Here is a 22,899-nt window from a genome sequence, read left to right as displayed (position 1 = left end):
TCACAGCGCTGAATTGGGAAACCTGAGAATTTTCCCTGAGGTGAACCAGGCCAGACTGTCCTGTGGTTATAAACAGAGACAGAGAGACACACGGGACAGAGGAGCACAGTCTGTGGTGAGAGGAGCTCCTCATTCAGCACAACTCATCTGGACTCTTCTGGACTCTTCTGGACTCTTCTGGACTCTTCTGGACTCATCTGGACTCTTCTGGACTCATCTGGACTCTTCTGGACTCATCTGGACTCTTCTGGACTCTTCTGGACTCTTCTTTCCTGGACCTTCTCAGGACGCAGTGAGTGAACCACATATCTATTCATGGGTTTTAGTTTCCTGTAAATATGAGATGTTTGGAGAATGTTTGAGGATTGAAAAGATACAATAATGTGTTTTAAGGGACACCTCTTTTACAAATATAACTGTTTTGAGCTTTTAACCATCAAAATCATCAAAATCATTCTGAAGGAAAAACGTTCTCAAATGTTCTGAGCTGTTTTTAAGTCCATCAATCATCGTCAGACTCCTGACTGTAGCATGTCGGGGGAAGCTAGCTTTGGTTTATTTTCCCATGGTAATTCCATGTACTGCCAGTGGCCCTGATGAGGGAACGTCTGATCAAAGTCACGTGTGCTTTTCGTGCAAACAGTGAGGAAAGTATTTGAACACCTGGTGATTTTGCAAGTTCTCCTTCTTAGAGACGATGGAAGCGTCCGACATTTCCACTGTGAGAGACACAATCTTTAAACAAATCCATAAATCACATTGTGTGATTTTGTAATAATTGGTTTGTTGGTTTGTGGTATTTGAAGTTCTAAAACATGAGATGCCAAAGTAAAGGTACAAGAGCAGTTAAAGGGACAAAAAACGTGCAAATAATGCATACATACCCTTTAGGTTAGATCAGCCTTTTATTGTCCCCGTAGAGACATTGTCCTCTGTGTTTGACTCATCCTGCAGTGACAGGACGTCCTGTAAGTGCAGCCTCTGGTGACCAGCCCCAGATCCTGGTCAGGACTTTAGCTGCAGGATTTGACCTGATGATGAGACTCAGCCAAACACATAAGATAAGATAAGATAAGCCTTTATTTGTCCCACAATGGGGAAATTCCAGTGATGCAACACAAAGTAGGTACAGAAGTAAATAAAAAAAACAGATAACTTATAAAAAACACTCTCTTATAGAAAAGCTCTTATAAAACTCTATAAAAACCTCTTATACTCTTCATAAAAATAACAACAGTAACACTCTTATTTACAGCTGTTTTATGGACAGAGAATATTGATGCATGAGGCTCATTCTGCTCAGCTCCAGGAGGGGAAACTACAAACTTCTTGCTGTGAGGTGTGAGTGCTAACCACTGTGCCACTTCGAACTCTTATTCGCTCAAACAAGGGCCCCAATTTTCACCCTTCTGAAACTCTTGGATGTACATGAGGATGAGAGCACGACAGCAAAGGCAGATTACACCAAATAGATCGTTAAAGTATAAAACAAGTTTGAATATATAATACTTTATGTGTTAAATGATGTATCAGGATCATAAAGAAATGTATTTCCTTTTTTTAAGGATATTTTTGGCCCGTCGGCTTCAGGACAGATGAGTCTGAAGCAGGACTCTAGATAGAGAGTCACTCACTTGGAGCGCTGCATATGTGCTGTGCCTTAACCACTCAAGTATTTCCATTGTAAATGAACAACATTCACACATTAGTAATGGACTTTAGCATTGTGATGTAACACATGGGAAGAACAAGAGTTTTGTTTGGCTTCTAGACCCTGGTGGTGGTGAAGAGGAGGAGATGGAGGGGCTGAGGGGGCTGGCTGAGTGTGCTGTTATCTAAGTAAAACCACATATTCTCCTGTTGTAGTAGAATCAGAATCAGAAAAAGGTTTATTGCCAATTGTCAGTGAACAAAAGTCACAAACATAGAAACTTGATTCGACGTTGCAACATAAAAGAATCAATACAAATAATATTAATATAATAATAATAATGATATTCTAAGTATATAAAATCAAATAAGGCATGCATAAATTAAGAATTTACTAATACAATAAAAATAAATTTATTTTCTACCTCTACTAAAACTCAGTATGTACACAAAATGTAACGTGTTTGGAAATAGTGCAAAAGAAACTTCTTGTGGCAGGAGGTTCTGGTTCTGATGGACCGTAGCCTCCTACCTAAGGGGAGTGGCCTTCTACCTAAGGGGAGTGGCCTCCTACCTGAGGGGAGTGGCCTTCTACCTAAGGGGAGTGGCCTCCTACCTAAGGGGAGTGGCTAAGGGGAGTGGCCTCCTGCCTGAGGGGAGTGGCCTCCTACCTGAGGGGAGTGGCCTTCTACCTAAGGGGAGTGGCCTCCTACCTGAGGGGAGTGGCCTTCTGTCTAAGGGGAGTGGCCTCCTGCCTGAGGGGAGTGGCCTCCTACCTAAGGGGAGTGGCCTTCTGCCTGAGGGGAGTGGCCTTCTGTCTAAGGGGAGTGGCCTCCTGCCTGAGGGGAGTGGCCTCCTACCTAAGGGGAGTGGCCTCCTACCTAAGGGGAGTGGCCTTCTGCCTGAGGGGAGTGGCCTCCTGCCTGAGGGGAGTGGCTCAAACAGTTCATGTCCAGGGTGAGACGGGTTGGCTGTCATCATACTAGTACTAGTATTAGCACTAGTATTAGTACTAGTATTAGTACTAGTATTAGCACTAGTATTAGTACTAGTATTAGTACTAGTATTAGTACTAGTATTAGCACTAGTATTAGCACTAGTATTAGTACTAGTATTAGCACTAGTATTAGCACTAGTATTAGTACTAGTATTAGCACTAGTATTAGCACTAGTATTAGTACTAGTATTAGTACTAGTATTAGTACTAGTATTAGCACTAGTATTAGTACTAGTATTAGCACTAGTATTAGCACTAGTATTATTACTAGTATTAGTACTAGTATTAGCACTAGTACTAGTATTAGTACCAGCATTAGTACTAGTATTAGTACTAGTATTAGTATTAGTACTAGTATTAGCACTAGTATTAGCACTAGTATTAGTACTAGTATTAGTACTAGTATTAGCACTAGTATTAGCACTAGTATTAGTACTAGTATTAGCACTAGTATTAGCACTAGTATTAGTACTAGTATTAGTACCAGCATTAGTACTAGTAATAGTACCAGTATTAGTACTAGTATTAGTATTAGTACTAGTATTAGCACTAGTATTAGCACTAGTATTAGCACTAGTATTAGTACTAGTATTAGCACTAGTATTAGCACTAGTATTAGCACTAGTATTAGTACTAGTATTAGTACCAGTATTAGTACTAGTATTAGAATTAGTATTAGTACTAGTATTAGCACTAGTATTAGCACTAGTATTAGCACTAGTATTAGTACTAGTATTAGCACTAGTATTAGTACTAGTATTAGTACTAGTATTAGCACTAGTATTAGCACTAGTACTAGTATTAGTACCAGTATTAGTACTAGTATTAGTATTAGTACTAGTATTAGCACTAGTATTAGTACTAGTATTAGTACTAGTATTAGCACTAGTATTAGCACTAGTATTAGTACTAGTATTAGTACTAGTATTAGCACTAGTATTAGCACTAGTATTAGTACTAGTATTAGCACTAGTATTAGCACTAGTATTAGCACTAGTATTAGTACTAGTATTATCACTAGTATTAGCACTAGTATTAGTACTAGTATTAGTACCAGCATTAGTACTAGTAATAGTACCATTATTAGTACTAGTATTAGTACTAGTATTAGCACTAGTATTAGCACTAGTATTAGTACTAGTATTAGCACTAGTATTAGCACTAGTATTAGTACTAGTATTAGTACTAGTATTAGCACTAGTATTAGCACTAGTATTAGTACTAGTATTAGTACCAGCATTAGTACTAGTAATAGTACCAGTATTAGTACTAGTATTAGTATTAGTATTAGCACTAGTATTAGCACTAGTATTAGCACTAGTATTAGTACTAGTATTAGCACTAGTATTAGCACTAGTATTAGCACTAGTATTAGTACTAGTATTAGTACCAGCATTAGTACTAGTAATAGTACCAGTATTAGTACTAGTATTAGTATTAGTATTAGCACTAGTATTAGCACTAGTATTAGCACTAGTATTAGTACAAGTATTAGCACTAGTATTAGCACTAGTATTAGCACTAGTATTAGCACTAGTATTAGCACTAGTATTAGTACAAGTATTAGCACTAGTATTAGCACTAGTATTAGCACTAGTATTAGTACTAGTATTAGCACTAGTATTAGTACTAGTATTAGCACTAGTATTAGCACTAGTATTAGTACAAGTATTAGTACTAGTATTAGTACTAGTATTAGCACTAGTATTAGTACTAGTATTAGTACCAGTATTAGTACTAGTATTAGTACTAGTATTAGTACAAGTATTAGTACTAGTATTAGTACTAGTATTAGCACTAGTATTAGTACTAGTATTAGCACTAGTATTAGCACTAGTATTAGCACTAGTATTAGCACTAGTATTAGTACTAGTATTGTATTAGTACTAGTATTAGCACTAGTATTAGCACTAGTATTAGCACTAGTATTAGGACTAGTATTAGTACTAGTATTGTATTAGTACTAGTATTAGTACTAGTATTAGCACTAGTATTAGCACTACTATTAGCACTAGTATTAGCACTAGTATTAGCACTAGTATTAGCACTAGTATTAGCACTAGTTTTAGCACTAGTATTAGTACTAGTATTAGCACTAGTATTAGCACTAGTATTAGCACTAGTATTAGCACTAGTTTTAGCACTAGTATTAGCACTAGTATTAGCACTAGTATTAGTACTAGTATTAGTACTAGTATTAGTACTAGTATTAGCACTAGTATTAGCACTAGTATTAGTAAATCAAATCAAATCAAATCAATTTATTTTTGTAAGGCCCAAAATCACAACAACAGTTGCCTCTGAGGGCCACAGGGAGAAATGAATCAACAATGTCTGTGGTGGCGATGGAGTCAGACAATGTCTGTGGTGGCGAGGGACGATGTCCCAGGGTCCTCTGTCCTTAGACTCTCCTTCTCGGCCAGGAAAAACTACAAAAAAAACCTCTTTGGGAAAAAAGCGTAGAAACCTGGAGGAGTTCCAGTGAAGGAGAGATCCGACTCTCACAGACGGACAGACGGACACGAGGAGACTGGAGCTGGACCCACTCTTCAGGCAGATGAGGGACCGTCTGAGTCGAGCTGGACCCACTCTTCAGGCAGAAGAGGGACCGTCTGAGTCGAGCTGGACCCACTCTTCAGGCAGAAGAGGGACCGTCGGAGGCGAGCTGGACCCACTCTTCAGGCAGATGAGGGACCGTCTGAGGCGAGCTGGACCCACTCTTCAGGCAGAAGAGGGACCGTCCACACAGGGCAGGGACCACTTCACCAGGAGAGGGGCATCTGGGTTCACAGGTCCTCAGGAGTGAGAGAAAGAAAAGAAGGCGGTGAACAGTTTGCAAGTGGAATCAAAAAATAAATATTGTTTGATAGCATAAGTAGTCAGAAGAAGAGGATAGTGCTCAAGCTGTCATACTTCCCCCAGCATAGTTACTCCTAGGGCAGCGTAGCTGAGGGTTTATCTTTATGTTCCTAACTACTCTGACCATAAGCGATTTCGAAGAGGAACGTTTTAAGCCTGGACTTAAATGAAGAGACTGTGTCAGCATATTTAACATGGGTCGGGAGCTGATTCCATAACACAGGAGCTTGGTAGCTAAACGCTCTACCTCCTACAGTACTTTTAGAGACTCTTGGCACCACCAGAAGGCCGGCATTCTGAGAGCGAAGAGCTCTGTTTGGATGATATGGTTCTATAGCATCTTTGAGGTAGGATGGGGCCATGTCATTTATGGCTTTGTAGGTCAAGAGTAGAATTTTGAATTTGATTCTGGACTCGACGGGGAGCCAGTGAAGAGACTTCAGCACTGGCGTAATGTGCTCTCTTCTTTTTGTTCCTGTTAGTAATCTTGCTGCTGCATTTTGAACCAGTTGAAAGCTTTTTATGGAGCTTTTAGGACACGCTGCAAGCAGGGAGTTACAGTAGTCTAATCTAGTCGTTACAAATGCATGGATAAGTTTTTCGGCATCACTTTTAGGCAGGATTCTTCTGATTTTGGCTCTTGTTGCGCAAATGGAAATAGGCTGTTTTACAAGCTTGATTTATATGAGCTTTAAATGAGAGCTCCTGGTCAAATAAGACTCCAAGGTTTCTTACAGTAGAACTGGAGGCTACACTGACATTGTCCAGTGTGACTATCTGCTCAGATAGAGCATCTCGTAGATGCTTAGGGCCAAGCACAATGACCTCGGTTTTTTCAGGGTTAAGAAGCAGGTAGTTTAGTGTCATCCAGGTTTTTATCTCCTTCACACAAGTACTAAGTCTGTCTACTTGATCGCTCTGATCAGGTTTCATTGATAAATACAGCTGAGTGTCGTCTGCATAGCAGTGGAAGTTAATGTCATGCTTTCTGATAATGTTGCCTAATGGCAGCATATAAAGAGTAAACAGAATTGGACCGAGTACCGAACCCTGTGGCACACCGTAAATTACTTTAGAGCATGGTGAGGAGCTCTGGTTTACATTAACAAATTGGAACCTATCAGATAGATAGGATTTAAGTACTAGTATTAGTACTAGTATTAGTACTAGTATTAGTACTAGTATTAGCACTAGTATTAGCACTAGTATTAGTACTAGTATTAGCACTAGTATTAGCACTAGTATTAGCACTAGTATTAGTACTAGTATTAGCACTAGTATTAGCACTAGTATTAGCACTAGTATTAGCACTAGTATTAGCACTAGTATTAGCACTAGTATTAGTATAACTCATGTCCTCGTATGAAAGAGGTGAAAGAATTGAAGAGTTCGTGGATATGTTTTATTTGTATGTTTGAATATTTAAGTGGGGCACCAGCCTTATTCAGACAATTCACAATTCTCATATCAAATATCCAAATGAATTATGTTTTAAAAAATGACACAAAATGTGATTTATGAAGAATTATTGACCAAATAATGAAACAGATAAATAGGAATATGAAATATGCCATTTGGACTCCCAGGACCTTCCTCGTGGACCTCTTGATGGAACAAGTGTCTCATCATCATCAAACAGTGACATGAACATGCAGAACAACATTAATATTATACACAGTAACTTCATCTTGTGGGCTAAAGTATGCAATGTCTGAGTTTCAGCTTTTGTCTTGGGAGAGTTCATTTGAATCCAAAAGCAGTCATTCGATGGAAATGAGGCTAAAAACAGTAGCTTTTATGTCTGATATATGGTTGAGTGCAATGTTGGAAAGTAATTAAATACATGTAGCAACATTATTCAATTCAATTAGATTCAATATGAAGATATAATCATTGTTGTTTTTGAGTTTAGGTTTGAGATTGTACAGCATTAGTGAGGAAGTGTGGAGAGAGTGTGGAATCTCTTTCTTTAATCAGTGACAAATAAATGTATAGCAAACAATGCAAGAAACATAAAACTGTTTTCAATCTTATATTTTTACACTATAAGTGAAAAACAACATTGCCTCACAGGGCTTAACAAAACAGTACATTTTACCTGCAGAAAGTTAGAAAATGAAACAATGAAAAAGCCACTGGTCAATAACAGAGAGTCAACTGTCCCAGAGCCTGGTCTTACCTCTAAAACTATAAAACCCAGAGGAGAAACTCAGTGAAGGAGACGGACAGACAATTCCAATTAGTCACAAAGATTTATCAATGATTGAATTCATACTTTAAATAGTTTGTTGGTGGTTTCAGATATAACTCAAATGAGTCCTTTGACATCATTCGATGTAACATCCCTGATACGTGACATAAACCAGGCCACGCTTCATGTAACGGCTCCTGAACGGGTGACGCCCCATTCAAAAGATACGGCAGCCGCCAAAGCGCTGGACACCAAGCCACACCGCGGCAGCAGAGGACAGAGGGCAGAGGGCAGAGGACAGAGGGCAGAGGGCAGAGGACAGAGGGCAGAGGACAGAGGGCAGAGGGCAGAGGACAGAGAGCAGAGGGCAGAGGACAGAGGGCAGAGGACAGAGGACAGAGGGCAGAGGGCAGAGGGCAGAGGGCAGAGGACAGAGGGCAGAGGGCAGAGGGCAGAGGGCAGAGGGCAGAGGGCAGAGGGCAGAGGACAGAGGACAGAGGACAGAGGGCAGAGGGCAGAGGACAGAGGGCAGAGGGCAGAGGGCAGAGGGCAGAGGGCAGAGGACAGAGGGCAGAGGGCAGAGGGCAGAGGGCAGAGGGCAGAGGGCAGAGGGCAGAGGACAGAGGACAGAGGGCAGAGGGCAGAGGGCAGAGGGCAGAGGGCAGAGGGCAGAGGGCAGAGGACAGAGGACAGAGGGCAGAGGGCAGAGGGCAGAGGACACACCGGACTGGAAGCAGAAATGCACCAGTCAGAGAGCAAAGAAGACGACGAGCGAGGCCTTTATACTCTATAGCGCCACCTCATGGACTTAAATCAGTGGCACAAACCTACATTGTCACATTTGCATCTTTGAGACAGGACGTCATGTGATTGATGGCCACAAAGGTCAGGAGGAGGAGCTAAACTCAACAGGAGCCAGTGAAGAGTCCTGAGGAGCTCTCGTTGGTCCTCTGGGCCGACTTTGCTGTGATTTATGAATGAGACTCTTTACAACTGGAACGGCCCGTGACACATTCAAGACTGCTGGGAAAAGACACGTGTCGGATATTTTAATCCCGCAGCAGCAGAAGTGAAACCTCCTCAGGCAGCAATGGAAATTTTCACAAGTCACAAAACTCCATCAGAACAGAGAAGACGCTTATCAAAACTATACATTGACCTATAGTATTGCAAAGAAGAAAAGATGAATTATTTCCAATTGTGAAGTGGAAGGAAAAGTATGTTGGATTTCCAGATTTAAAAACAATACAATAAAAAAACCTGAAAAGTGCAGCGTACAAAGTATTTGACCTTTTGCTGCAATTCCAGCTGAACGTCTTTTGGAGTTTGACCCACATTTTTGCACAATTCTTCTTTGAAACACACTGAGCTCCGTCAGATGGAAGGACAGAGGGGACAGAGGGGACAGCTGCTGCAGATCCTCCTCTGGATCCTCCTCTTGCCTTGACTGTGTCTGACAGATTCAAACGTTTTGTTCCATTGTAGCTCTGGCTTTATATTCAGGCTCGTGTCCTGCTGAAGGTGAACGTCTGTCCCAGTCTCACGTCTTTTGTGGATGCTGGACAGGTTTGTCCCTGTATTTAGCTCCATCCATTCTCCCATCAACTCTGAGCTGCTTCCCTGTCTCTGCTGAAGGCAAACTGCACCAGACCTCCTCCTCACCTCCTCCTCACCTCCTCCAGCACCTGCTCCAGCACCTCCTCCTCACCTCCTCCAGCACCTCCTCCTCACCTCCTCCAGCACCTCTTCCTCACCTCCTCCATCACCTCCTCCAGCACCTCCTCCTCACCTCCTCCAGCACCTCCTCCTCACCTCCTCCATCACCTCCTCCATCACCTCCTCCAGCACCTCCTCCTCACCTCCTCCATCACCTCCTCCTCACCTCCTCCTCACCTCCTCCAGCACCTCCTCCAGCACCTCCTCCAGCACCTGCTCCAGCACCTCCTCCAGCACCTCCTCCAGCACCTCCTCCAGCACCACCTCCAGCACCTCCTCCAGCACCTCCTCCAGCACCTCCTCATCACCTCCTCCATCACCTCCTCCTCACCTCCTCCATCACCTCCTCCTCACCTCCTCCAGCACCTCCTCCAGCACCTGCTCCAGCACCTCCTCCAGCACCTCCTCCAGCACCTCCTCCAGCACCACCTCCAGCACCTCCTCCAGCACCTCCTCCAGCACCTCCTCCAGCACCTCCTCATCACCTCCTCCATCACCTCCTCCTCACCTCCTCCATCACCTCCTCCAGCACCTCCTCCAGCACCTCCTCCAGCACCTGCTCCAGCACCTCCTCCAGCACCTCCTCCAGCACCTCCTCCATCACCTCCTCCAGCACCTCCTCCAGCACCTCCTCCATCACCTCCTCCAGCACCTCCTCCAGCACCTCCTCATCACCTCCTCCATCACCTCCTCCAGCACCTTCTCCATCACCTCCTCCAGCACCTCCTCCATCACCTCCTCCAGCACCTCCTCCATCACCTCCTCCATCACCTCCTCCTCACCTCCTCCATCACCTCCTCCATCACCTCCTCCATCACCTCCTCCATCACCTCCTCCTCACCTCCTCCATCACCTCCTCCATCACCTCCTCCATCACCTCCTCCATCACCGTGTGGTACGCTGGAGCCACAGCCAGGGACAAACAGAGAGTACAGCGCCCTCTGCTGAGAAGGTGATCGGTTGCAGACTTCCATCTGGCACTCCCCTCAGGCAGGAGGCCGCTCCCCTCAGGCAGGAGGCCGCTCCCCTCAGGCAGGAGGCCGCTCCCCTCAGGCAGGAGGCCGCTCCCCTCAGGCAGGAGGCCGCTCCCCTCAGGCAGGAGGCCACTCCCCTCAGGCAGGAGGCCACTCCCCTCTGCCGCTGGACTCATGAACACTTCTTAAACACTGTCACACCATAATTTTAATATAATATTAAGCCTATTTTTAACTTTATTTTTATTCTATTATTTTTTTTATTTTTATGATTTGATCTGATAGCTTATTGTTGTGATTTTTCATGGTTTTGTTGTTTTGTGCTGCATCGATCACCAGGACAAGATCCTATGTTTTTGAATTTCATTGACAACAAATAATCCTGATTCTGATTCTGGTTTTTCAAAAAGAAATTCCCTCCAGACATGACACGTTGTGGTCCTCTGGAATGTACACACACTATGAGGTTTCTCTCTTCCCCGTTTGTTTCCAGATTAGCAATACATTGATGTAATTTAGATATTATTCCCCTTGAAAGTTCTGATTTATAAGCCTTGATGACAAATGTCAGTCAGAGGATTGTAAGGGGCATGAATCTGGAAATACCTATGAAAGTCCAAAAATTTATTGCAAATCCAAGTCACAGTTTTAACATTTGAGAAAAAAATGGCTGTTGCATAATTTTCCAAAGTGGTTAACCCCGGGAGGTGAGTCAGACGTAATATTTATCAACTGAGTGTGTTTTCATACACAAAAAGGTTGTGGCGTCAGAGCGTGAGTGATGTCAGACACTGTAGTGGTTATAATGAGAGGAAGAGTTCAAAAAGTTCAAAATCCTGTGTTTGTGTAGACGATGCTGCTGTGGCTGTCGCTGTGTGTGGTCCCGTGTTTGAGTGGGATGCCCCGCCCGCCCGCCCTCCCTCCTCTGCCTGTGCAAGGTGAGCTGCTTGTTAACTGTGAATATAGTAAAGAAGAATGTTTCAATGCCAGTGGTGGAACTTCACTTTAAATAACATTAATTTACTAAATGTTACTGTTTTAGCTACACTAACATTTAGCTACATTTTTGAACTGCACTGAAAAGTTGAAAGTGCTTTTCATATAGTGTTTTTTAAAATGATTGTAACATCCTGCCTGGAGGTTTTGAGCTCAACATCCAGTTTTCAGCAAACAAAAGTGTGGAAACTTATTCCAATTTCTACTGTTGACCAAAGATCAGAGGAATTCTTTATCAAAATGTCTATTTGATGCTTTAACAGTTCTCAAAATCGATGTGAAATTCTTTTAAGGTATTTTTTACTTTGATTTGAGTAGCATAATAGATTACTTCTTCCACCACAGTTCAATGCAGACTGATGATGTCCTCTTCCATTAGACTAAGTTGGAACTACTGCGTCATAAGCACTACATTCTGTGGTATCAGGATTAGACCTTATGCTGGACAGTTTCTCAGCACTTGTTTCATTTCTTATGAACTTCTTCATGGGGAAATATAAACTTCAATGAGCTTATAACCTTGTGACAACAGTGTTTCCTCATCATTAGTTTACTCAAAGTTGTGTTTGAATTGATTCCTGTTTGTTTGAGTCATCTGAGGCTCCAGTGACGATCAGACAAAAACACAAGATATAAGACGATCTTTACACATCATGAACCATGTAAAAAAACAACTAAACAAAGCTGTAATAATACGTCTGAATGCCAAAAAAGCTTGTGATTGTTATTTATTAAAGTACTGAGCATATTTAAATAGATGATTTAATGATTAAAAAAAGAGGCTCTTCACGACAGCCAAAAAAGACTCAAAATGAACGATTCACTGACTGTAAAAAGAGGAGTGAGGTAGGTGTTTATGCTGTACTTGAAGACAATCTATGGTGTCTCAATTAATGGACCAGGACATAAAATGTGTCCTATTCAATTTGACCAAAACGTCTATTCCCAATGTGATGCATTTCCTTCATAATATAATCCAAAGTCTGAATACAAACAGAATTTAAAAAAATAAATTCTCTCTTACTGGCGACCCTCTCGGTCCTTCCACTTTGAAATGGCAAATGGAATCTCTTAATTCTTTAGGTACAGTTTAAATAGCTATAAACAATCTAGAGAGAAAGAATACTCCTCTTTTGTCCGCTATAAAGAAAGATCTCAATCCTTTATAAAGTTAAAGGATTGAGACTATAAAAAATTATGTTTTGCCAAGATTTCTAATATATTCCAAACTCTCCGAATTTCCATCGCCAACCAGTGTACTGGTGAACTGGTGTGATTTAATACTGTACTGGTGTGTACTGGTGTGATTTAATGCTGTACTGGTGTGATTTAATGCTGTACTGGTGTGATTTAATACTGTACTGGTGTGAACTGGTGTGATTTAATGCTGTACTGGTGTGAACTGGTGTGATTTAATGCTGTACTGGTGTGAACTGGTGTGATTTAATGCTGTACTTGTGTGATTTAATGCTGTACTGGTGTGATTTAATGCTGTACTGGTGTGAACTGGTGTGATTTAATGCTGTACTAGTGTGATTTAATGCTGTACTGGTGTGATTTAATGCTGTACTGGTGTGAACTGGTGTGATTTAATGCTGTACTAGTGTGATTTAATGCTGTACTGGTGTGATTTAATGCTGTACTGGTGTGATTTAATGCTGTACTGGTGTGATTTAATGCTGTACTGGTGTGATTTAATGCTGTACTGGTGTGAACTGGTGTGATTTAATGCTGTACTAGTGTGATTTAATGCTGTACTGGTGTGAACTGGTGTGATTTAATACTGTACTGGTGTGATTTAATGCTGTACTGGTGTGAACTGGTGTGATTTAATGCTGTACTAGTGTGATTTAATGCTGTACTGGTGTGATTTAATGCTGTACTGGTGTGATTTAATGCTGTACTGGTGTGAACTGGTGTGATTTAATGCTGTACTAGTGTGATTTAATGCTGTACTGGTGTGAACTGGTGTGATTTAATACTGTACTGGTGTGATTTAATGCTGTACTGGTGTGAACTGGTGTGATTTAATGCTGTACTAGTGTGATTTAATGCTGTACTGGTGTGAACTGGTGTGATTTAATGCTGTACTAGTGTGATTTAATGCTGTACTGGTGTGATTTAATGCTGTACTGGTGTGATTTAATGCTGTACTGGTGTGAACTGGTGTGATTTAATGCTGTACTAGTGTGATTTAATGCTGTACTGGTGTGAACTGGTGTGATTTAATACTGTACTGGTGTGATTTAATGCTGTACTGGTGTGATTTAATGCTGTACTGGTGTAGGGTAATTATACTCGTTTCTTGCTCACACATTTGTACCAAGATGGAATGTATATTCTCTGGGACTAGCCGTTTCATCGTGGACAACACGTGTAGCACTTTAGGTAGTTAATGTTCATATTTATATTTAAAAGGGCACCATCTGAAGCTTGTTCAGCAAAACAATAATATCTACTCGTCTCATTCTCTGAAGGGGAGAACACGATTCATTGACCGACAATTATAATTCTATAAAGATCAATACAAAGGCTCTATAAACCAGGATGGTTTTGTGTGGTTTAATAAACAAAGATATAAAATCAATTAATGACACATTTGGTTACACAGTGTCATTAACGTCGTGTCGTCGCGATGTGTATTGGCTCTGAGTCCCCCGGCTCCGGCCCGGCCCCCCGGCCGGCGCCGTACCGCGTTTACACAAAGGAGGAACTAATGAAACTGCGGAGAACAGTCGTCTTACCCGGAGATCGTCACGTTATCCCGGCGAACATCCTAAGGAAAACGCAGAGAAGCAGACGGGCTGGACGTCATGGGTAACGTGAGGTCCCTTCAAAATAAAATGACGGAAATAGCGAGCCTCATGCGGTCCCAGAGGATTTATAGGGACAGCAGCGTCTTGATTTTCACAGAGACCTGGTTAACAGCAGAAATGCCAGACTCTATTGTAGGTTTGGACAATTTTCATCTGCTGCGGGCGGACAGAACGAAAGAATGCGGGAAGAAAAGAGGTGGAGGTCTGGCGGTGTATGTGAACACGAGCTGGTGCAAACCCGAACACTGCACAGTGAAGCAGCAGCTATGTAACAAGGATATTGAACTATTGGCTATTGGCATGAGGCCATATTATCTGCCCCGGGAGTTCTCACATGTGATTTTGATCGCAGTCTATGTGGCCCCGTCTGCCAATGCTGAATATGCTTGTGAAGCACTGCTCTCCTGCGCTTGTAGGCTGCAAACACAGCACCCACAGGCTCTCTTCCTCGTCTCTGGTGACTTTAACCACGCTTCTCCCTCTTCTGTTCTACCAACATACACCCAGTATGTCACCTGCCCCACCAGAGACAATAGAACATTGGACTTGTTTTTTGCCAACACCAAAGAGGCTTATTCTTCTTCCCCCCTCCCTCCCCTGGGCAGCTCGGACCACAACCTTGTACATCTGAGGCCTGTGTATGAACCCATCGTGCGCAGGCAGCCTGTGGTGTCCCGTGAGGTGAGGATGTGGTCTGCTGAGAGCGAGGAGGCTCTGAGGGTCTGCTACAGCACCACTGTCTGGACTGAGCTCTACGGCCCACATGGGAAGGACATCAACACCATCACAGAGTGCATCACGGACTACATCAACTTCTGTTTTGAGAACATTGTTCCCTCCCGGACGGTGCGGTGTTTTCCAAACAACAAGCCATGGATTAACCGTGAACTGAAGGCTCTGCTGAAGGAGAAGAAGAGAGCCTTCAGGTCAGGGAACAAGGAGGAGCTGAGGACTGTGCAGAAGGAGCTGAGGAGGAAGATCAGGCAGGCTGAGGCCGGCTACAAGAGGAGGATGGAGGAGCAGCTGCAGCAAAAGAACATTCAGGGAGTGTGGAGAAGCCTGAAAACCATCTCGGGCTTCAAAATCCCCCCCTGCCCAGACAGAGGGGGATCTACAGTGGGTGAATGATTTAAATGCTCACTTCTTGAGATTTGATCGGTCACCCGCCCCCCCCCCCCCCCTGCACAGCTGCATGCTCCCTCTTCCACAGCCCTGCATCTGTTCCTCTTCACTTCTCTGCCCCGAACCATCAGCTCCCCACTTCGCCTGGACTCACCCATCCCCCCAGCACACAGTCCCTCTGCCAACCACTGACTGTCACAGCAGCACAGGTGGGGAGTGAGCTGAAGAGGATTAAAGTGAGGAAGGCAGCAGGACCTGACGGCATCAGCCCCAGGCTCCTTAAGTCCTGCGTAGATGAACTGTGTGGAGTTATGGAGCATGTCTTCAACATGAGCCTGAAGCTGAGGGTGGTACCACAGACCTCCTGTCTGGTACCTGTGCCTAAGACACCGCGCGCCAAAGACCTCAACAGCTTCAGGCCGGTGGCTCTCACGTCCCACCTGATGAAGACACTGGAGCGGCTGGTCCTGGACCACCTCCGCTCCACAGTGAGCTCAGCCATGGACCCACTGCAGTTTGCATACCGGCCTGGCATCGGAGTGGAGGACGCCGTCATCTCCTGCTGCACCGCTCTCTCTCTCACCTGGAGAAGCCTGGCAGCTCTGTGAGGATTCTGTTCTTCGATCTTTCCAGCGCCTTCAACACCATCCAGCCGCTGCTCCTGAGGGACAAGCTGGAGACGGCTGGTGTGGAGTATGACCTGGCAGAGTGGATCCTGGACTACCTCACAGACCGACCCCAGTTTGTGAGAGCCCGGAACTGTGTGTCTGACACTCGGACCTGCAGTGTGGGGGCGCCCCAGGGCACTGTCCTCGTGCCCTTTCTCTTCACCCTCTACACTGCAGACTTCAGACACGACACGGACAGCTGTGTCCTGCAGAAGTTCTCTGATGACTCTGCCATCATCGGACTCATCACGGACGACGATGACGCGGAGTACAGAGGACTGGAGCAGGACTTTGTGGACTGGTGTCAGCAGAACCACCTCCTAATCAACGCGGGGAAGACCAAGGAGATGGTGGTGGATTTCCGCAGATGCCACCCCACTGCCCCCTCACCAGTGAACATCCAGGGATGGGACATTGAGAGAGTGGACTCTCTGTACCTGGGTGTTCATCTGAACCACAAACTGGACTGGATTCATAACACAGACGCACTGTACAGGAAGAGCCAGAGTCGGCTCTACCTCCTGAGGAGACTCAGGTCTTTTGGAGTGACAGGGCCACTCCTGAAGACCTTCTATGACTCTGTGGTGGCATCAGCTCCTGTAGGTGTGGCCTGCTGGAGCAGCAGCATCACAGAGAGGGAGAGGAAGAGGCTGGACAGAGTCATCAAGAAGTCCAGCTCCGTCCTGGGCTGTGCTCTGGACTCGGTGCAGGAGGTGGGGGACAGGAGGGTCCTGGCTAGATTCACATCTATGCTGGACCATGAGTGTCACCCCCTGCAGGACACTCTGTCCCCTGCAGGACACTCTGTTCCCTTGCAGGACACTCTGTCCCCTGCAGGACACTGTCCGCTCTGGAGAGCAGCTTCAGTGAGAGACTGATCCACCCTCACAGTGTGAAGGAAAGTTTTCGTAGGTCTTTCCTTCTGCTGCTGTCAGACTTTATAACAAACACTGTTAGTCCTGAACACTCGCAATACTGACCTAACCATGTACAATTCCGTCATATGTGCAATTACTGTTGTGATTCATGTGCAATTACTGTGATATTCATGTACAATCTATGTGCTGTCGTGACACATATTCATGTGCAATTACTGTTGTGATCACATGCAATTGTATTTATGTATTTATTTATTTGTCTATGGGAGTTTTTGTTTATAGGAGATCTTCTACTGAAAGTGTTTTTCAGATTTCCTATAAGCGATCTGTTCTTTTCTTCTGTATCTACCTGCGTTGCAACAATGAAATTTCCCCATGTGGGACAATAAAGGATTATCTTATCTTATCTTATCGTACAGGCTGTGCCTGGGCTCAAGTTAGTTAGAAGAAATGCTGGCATTAAGAATTAGGTTTTGATTGGTTTTAGGGAATAATTCAAGGGAACCTGTCTTTAAATGCCACTCTGTAATCAGCCACTCTCAGGTCTCACGTGTCAAGGAAGGTGTGGAGCGAGGCCTCCCACGTCTTTGCGTTCTCAGAGTTCTTTGCGTCCTTGGAGCTGTCCGTGGCGCTGATGCTTGAGCAGGTTTAGCATTCGAAGAGTTTGATGAGTCCAGGGTTCGATGAATTGTGCATTTCGGGTTGTTTGGTGAAAGCCGAGTTTGGCAGACAATGCAGCCTCTCTGGTGGGGGAGGGGCCCCTGCGGGGGTCCCCGACCCGGTGTGTCGTCCTGGCAGGTCACGTGCCGGCGAAAGAGGAGGAAGCAGAGCTGAGTCTGCTCTTTTATTGACCTGGGAGGAGTGGCCTATTGGGAGTGGCTTTAACTCTTGGTCAAACTTATTCTCAGTTTGGGCAAATTTAACTCAAACCAGCAAAAATGACATGTGACCATAACAAAATACACAACATTGTCAACAAACACACATCAATAGCAGGTCATGAGAAAGTACATTAAGTACGACATGAACACACTTCAAACCAGTTCTTGTGGCAAACGAAACTAAAACATGATTTAGTCACAAGTTTAGATGACACAGTCAGCATTAAGTTGGTTTAGATGTGAAATATAGTCATTAAGAAACGTAGTCCTGAGGAATGTCTCTTATCAGATTCAGGGGGCGGGGCTCCGGTGAAGACAGTGTCCTCTCCGTGGGGGGTCGTTCCTTTACACCCAACACTATGCTTTGATTTCTGCAACTGTGTTGAGCTGTTAAAAGGTATTATCTTTCAATCGTCTTTTTGGGACATATGGGTCCCCTACACTGGTGTGATTTAAAACTGTACTTTAATGCTGTACTGGTGTGATTTAACACTGTACTTTAATGCTGTACTGGTGTGATTTAAAACTGTACTTTAATGCTGTACTGGTGTGATTTAACACTGTACTTTAATGCTGTACCGGTGTGATTTAATACTGTACTTTAATGCTGTACTGGTGTGATTTAACACTGTACTTTAATGCTGTACTGGTGTGATTTAACACTGCACTTTAATGCTGTACTGGTGTGATTTAATACTGTACTTTAATGCTGTACTGGTGTGATTTAAAACTGTACTTTAATGCTGTACTGGTGTGATTTAACACTGTACTTTAATGCTGTACTGGTGTGATTTAATACTGTACTTTAATGCTGTACTGGTGTGATTTAACACTGTACTTTAATGCTGTACTGGTGTGATTTAACACTGTACTTTAATGCTGTACTGGTGTGATTTAACACTGTACTTTAATGCTGTACTGGTGTGATTTAATACTGTACTTTAATGCTGTACTGGTGTGATTTAATACTGTACTTTAATGCTGTACTGGTGTGATTTAACACTGTACTTTAATGCTGTACCGGTGTGATTTAACACTGTACTTTAATGCTGTACTGGTGTGATTTAATACTGTACTTTAATGCTGTACTGGTGTGATTTAACACTGTACTTTAATGCTGTACTGGTGTGATTTAAAACTGTACTTTAATGCTGTACTGGTGTGATTTAACACTGTACTTTAATGCTGTACCGGTGTGATTTAATACTGTACTTTAATGCTGTACTGGTGTGATTTAATACTGTACTTTAATGCTGTACTGGTGTGATTTAACACTGTACTTTAATGCTGTACTGGTGTGATTTAAAACTGTACTTTAATGCTGTACTGGTGTGATTTAATACTGTACTTTAATGCTGTACTGGTGTGATTTAACACTGTACTTTAATGCTGTACTGGTGTGATTTAATACTGTACTTTAATGCTGTACTGGTGTGATTTAATACTGTACTTTAATGCTGTACTGGTGTGATTTAACACTGTACTTTAATGCTGTACTGGTGTGATTTAATACTGTACTTTAATGCTGTACTGGTGTGATTTAATACTGTACTTTAATGCTGTACTGGTGTGATTTAACACTGTACTTTAATGCTGTACTGGTGTGATTTAATACTGTACTTTAATGCTGTACTGGTGTGATTTAACACTGTACTTTAATGCTGTACTGGTGTGATTTAATACTGTACTTTAATGCTGTACTGGTGTGATTTAATACTGTACTTTAATGATGTACTGGTGTGATTTAATACTGTACTTTAATGCTGTACTGGTGTGATTTAATACTGTACTGGTGTGATTTAATGCTGTACTGGTGTGATTTAATACTGTACTTTAATACTGTACTGGTGTGATTTAATGCTGTACTGGTGTGATTTAATGCTGTACTGGTGTGATTTAACACTGTACTTTAATGCTGTACTGGTGTGATTTAATGCTGTACTGGTGTGATTTAATGCTGTACTGGTGTGATTTAACACTGTACTTTAATGATGTACTGGTGTGATTTAATGCTGTACTGGTGTGATTTAATACTGTACATTAATACTGTACTGGTGTGATTTAATGCTGTACTTTAATGCTGTACTGGTGTGATTTAATGCTGTACTGGTGTGATTTAATACTGTACTGGTGTGATTTAATGCTGTACTGGTGTGATTTAATGCTGTACTGGTGTGATTTAATACTGTACTTTAATGCTGTACCTGTGTGATTTAATGCTGTACTGGTGTGATTTAATACTGTACTGGTGTGATTTTATGCTGTACTGGTGTGATTTAATGCTGTACTGGTGTGATTTAATACTGTACTGGTGTGATTTAATACTGTACTGGTGTGATTTAATGCTGTACTGGTGTGATTTAATGCTGTACTAGTGTGATTTAATGCTGTACTGGTGTGAACTGGTGTGATTTAATACTGTACTGGTGTGATTTAATGCTGTACTGGTGTGATTTAATACTGTACTGGTGTGATTTAATGCTGTACTGGTGTGATTTATTGCTGTACTGGTGTGATTTAATGCTGTACTGGTGTGATTTATTGCTGTACTGGTGTGATTTAATGCTGTACTGGTGTGATTTAATACTGTACTTTAATACTGTACTGGTGTGATTTAATGCTGTACTTTAATGCTGTACTGGTGTGATTTAATGCTGTACTGGTGTGATTTAATACTGTACTGGTGTGATTTAATGCTGTACTGGTGTGATTTAATGCTGTACTGGTGTGATTTAATACTGTACTTTAATGCTGTACTGGTGTGATTTAATGCTGTACTGGTGTGATTTAATACTGTACTGGTGTGATTTAATGCTGTACTGGTGTGATTTAATGCTGTACTGGTGTGATTTAATACTGTACTGGTGTGATTTAATACTGTACTGGTGTGATTTAATGCTGTACTGGTGTGATTTAATGCTGTACTAGTGTGATTTAATGCTGTACTGGTGTGAACTGGTGTGATTTAATACTGTACTGGTGTGATTTAATGCTGTACTGGTGTGATTTAATACTGTACTGGTGTGATTTAATGCTGTACTGGTGTGATTTATTGCTGTACTGGTGTGATTTAATGCTGTACTGGTGTGATTTATTGCTGTACTGGTGTGATTTAATGCTGTACTGGTGTGATTTATTGCTGTACTGGTGTGATTTAATGCTGTACTAGTGTGATTTAATGCTGTACTGGTGTGAACTGGTGTGATTTAATGCTGTACTGGTGTGATTTATTGCTGTACTGGTGTGATTTAATGCTGTACTGGTGTGATTTATTGCTGTACTGGTGTGATTTAATGCTGTACTGGTGTGATTTAATGCTGTACTGGTGTGATTTATTGCTGTACTGGGGGCTCTTGTACAGGCTTTACTGGCAGATGACAAACAGTTGAGTCTTTTGGAAGTTAAGAATCCCTGGGTAAAATCAGGGTTTACTACATGGAAGGAGCTTTTCCAAACAAACAAACAAACAAACAAACAAACAAACAAACAAGGTCTGGACCACAAAAGGTTTTTCACCAGATTGTAAAAGATTGGAAAAGGGACTTTTATAGGAGTTATTATAACCTTAAAGTTAAACAAAGTAATGACCATTATAGTTCTCTGATTTAAAGTTTTATCAAGATTTATAAATCAGAACTTTCCAGGCGAATAATGTCTAAATTGTATCAATGCATTGCAAATCTGGACAGTTCCTCTTTACGATACAGAATAAAACACATACTGAAGACGTACAACTACGTTTGATAAGATAAGATATTCCTTTATTGTCCACACATGGAGAAATTTCATTGTTGCAACGCAGGTTGATACAGAGGAAAAGGACAGATAACTTATAGGAAGTTTAAAAAAATACTCTTAATAGAATGACTCTTATAAACAAAATCTCCTATAGACAGAACCTCTCATTTCTCAATAAGGAATTATTGTTCATTTAATAAAGTGAAGTTAAGTAAATGATGTGTAATAAATAGTACCTGCTGTGCAAAGTCGAAGCTGTAATGCAATGGACTTCTGCATAGTTTTTGATAAACTCCAGCTGTGAGCACCTCTTCTGAAAAACATTATACCGTCCCAAAACAGCTAGTTTCAAGAGAGTACGTGATGGTAATTATTCAGTAGTAGTCGCATTAAATTCAAGCCCGTATTTGTTATGCAGAAGCCAAGGAAAATAGAACACGGCCCGGTGCTAGCTTGGACTGTAGCGAGCTAAAGCGGCTAACGCAGGCTACAGTAAAAAACAGTAAAAAAACCACGAAGATACAGACATTATAAAAAAATATAAAGCTAGTTTGAAGAGACTACGTGATGTTAATTATTCAGAAAGTGGTCACATTAAATTCAAGCCCGTATTTATAACGTAGAGTGCACTGAAGCAGCATGTTAGCTTAGCATTGCTGTCTCTGCTCCGGTGCCCGAGGCAAAAGTGACATAAAGCAATACTTTAGAGTAAAAGTACCTCAGTTCCTTTGCAATGTAGTCCAGGGAATGTAAGCTCTGAAGACAGTCTGGAGTAATGAATAATGTCTCTGAGAGGAGAACATGGAGGACACGCAGCTGTAGCCATGTGGTTCGCAGCTGATTGGTGGAAAAAGATCAACAATGCGCTGGCTGGAAAAAGACCCGAAAACTACCCATTTTTAACAGCTAAATGTCTACGTTTAAGACAACCAATAGTGTTATCTGAAGCACACAGGGGCTTATTCATAACTTCATCTAGCACATTATGCAAAAAAACAAAAATCACACATTTAAAAAAAAAAAATCGTATTTTCGCTTTATCTCTGTTTGGTCCAGGCCGACTTGTGGTGGCTTTTCCCGTGGTCGATCACAAATTTGTTTTTAAACACAAAAGAATTGTCGTGCTTGGCTGATTGACAGGGGGGTGCCGTCCCCCACTAAGAAATGACACAAACCTCACCGATGATAAAGGACGGGGCTGACATAATAACAGACATCAGACAATTGGAAAAAAATGAAAATGAATGGTTGGTTTCTCCTCCAGAGGCATTGGATGATTTACTGAGGATCCTCCTCCGTGTCCTCTTTGAACTTCTCCCAGCCCTGAATTTTTGCCACTGCAACAACTGTGGTGTGCTTGGTCAGCCAATACCTGTCAAATGCCTCAGGAGTTCCATAAAACAGGACTATTTA

The 22,899-nt window shown here is 42.5% G+C and overlaps 1 protein-coding gene across 1 annotated transcript in view; it reads left to right on the top strand.

Annotated features, from left to right (window-relative positions):
* The first annotated feature begins 242 nt into the window (after window positions 1-242).
* Window positions 243-22,899, top strand: part of LOC140359136 (interleukin-1 receptor type 2) — a 31,731-nt gene continuing 9,074 nt past the window's right edge. The window contains exons 1-2 of the mRNA XM_072444004.1: window positions 243-292; window positions 11,238-11,325. Of these exons, the coding sequence (XP_072300105.1) occupies window positions 11,241-11,325 (85 nt within the window). The 5' untranslated portion in view covers window positions 243-292; window positions 11,238-11,240. The remainder of the gene's footprint in view (window positions 293-11,237; window positions 11,326-22,899) is intronic.

The sequence above is a fragment of the Eucyclogobius newberryi genome, unplaced genomic scaffold (assembly GCF_026437365.1).
Source record: "Eucyclogobius newberryi isolate DKJ021-1_F unplaced genomic scaffold, fEucNew1.0.hap1 SCAF_14, whole genome shotgun sequence".
In the NCBI taxonomy this organism is placed as follows: Eukaryota; Metazoa; Chordata; class Actinopteri; order Gobiiformes; family Gobiidae; genus Eucyclogobius; species Eucyclogobius newberryi.
This window is presented reverse-complemented; position numbering and strand designations above follow the sequence as displayed.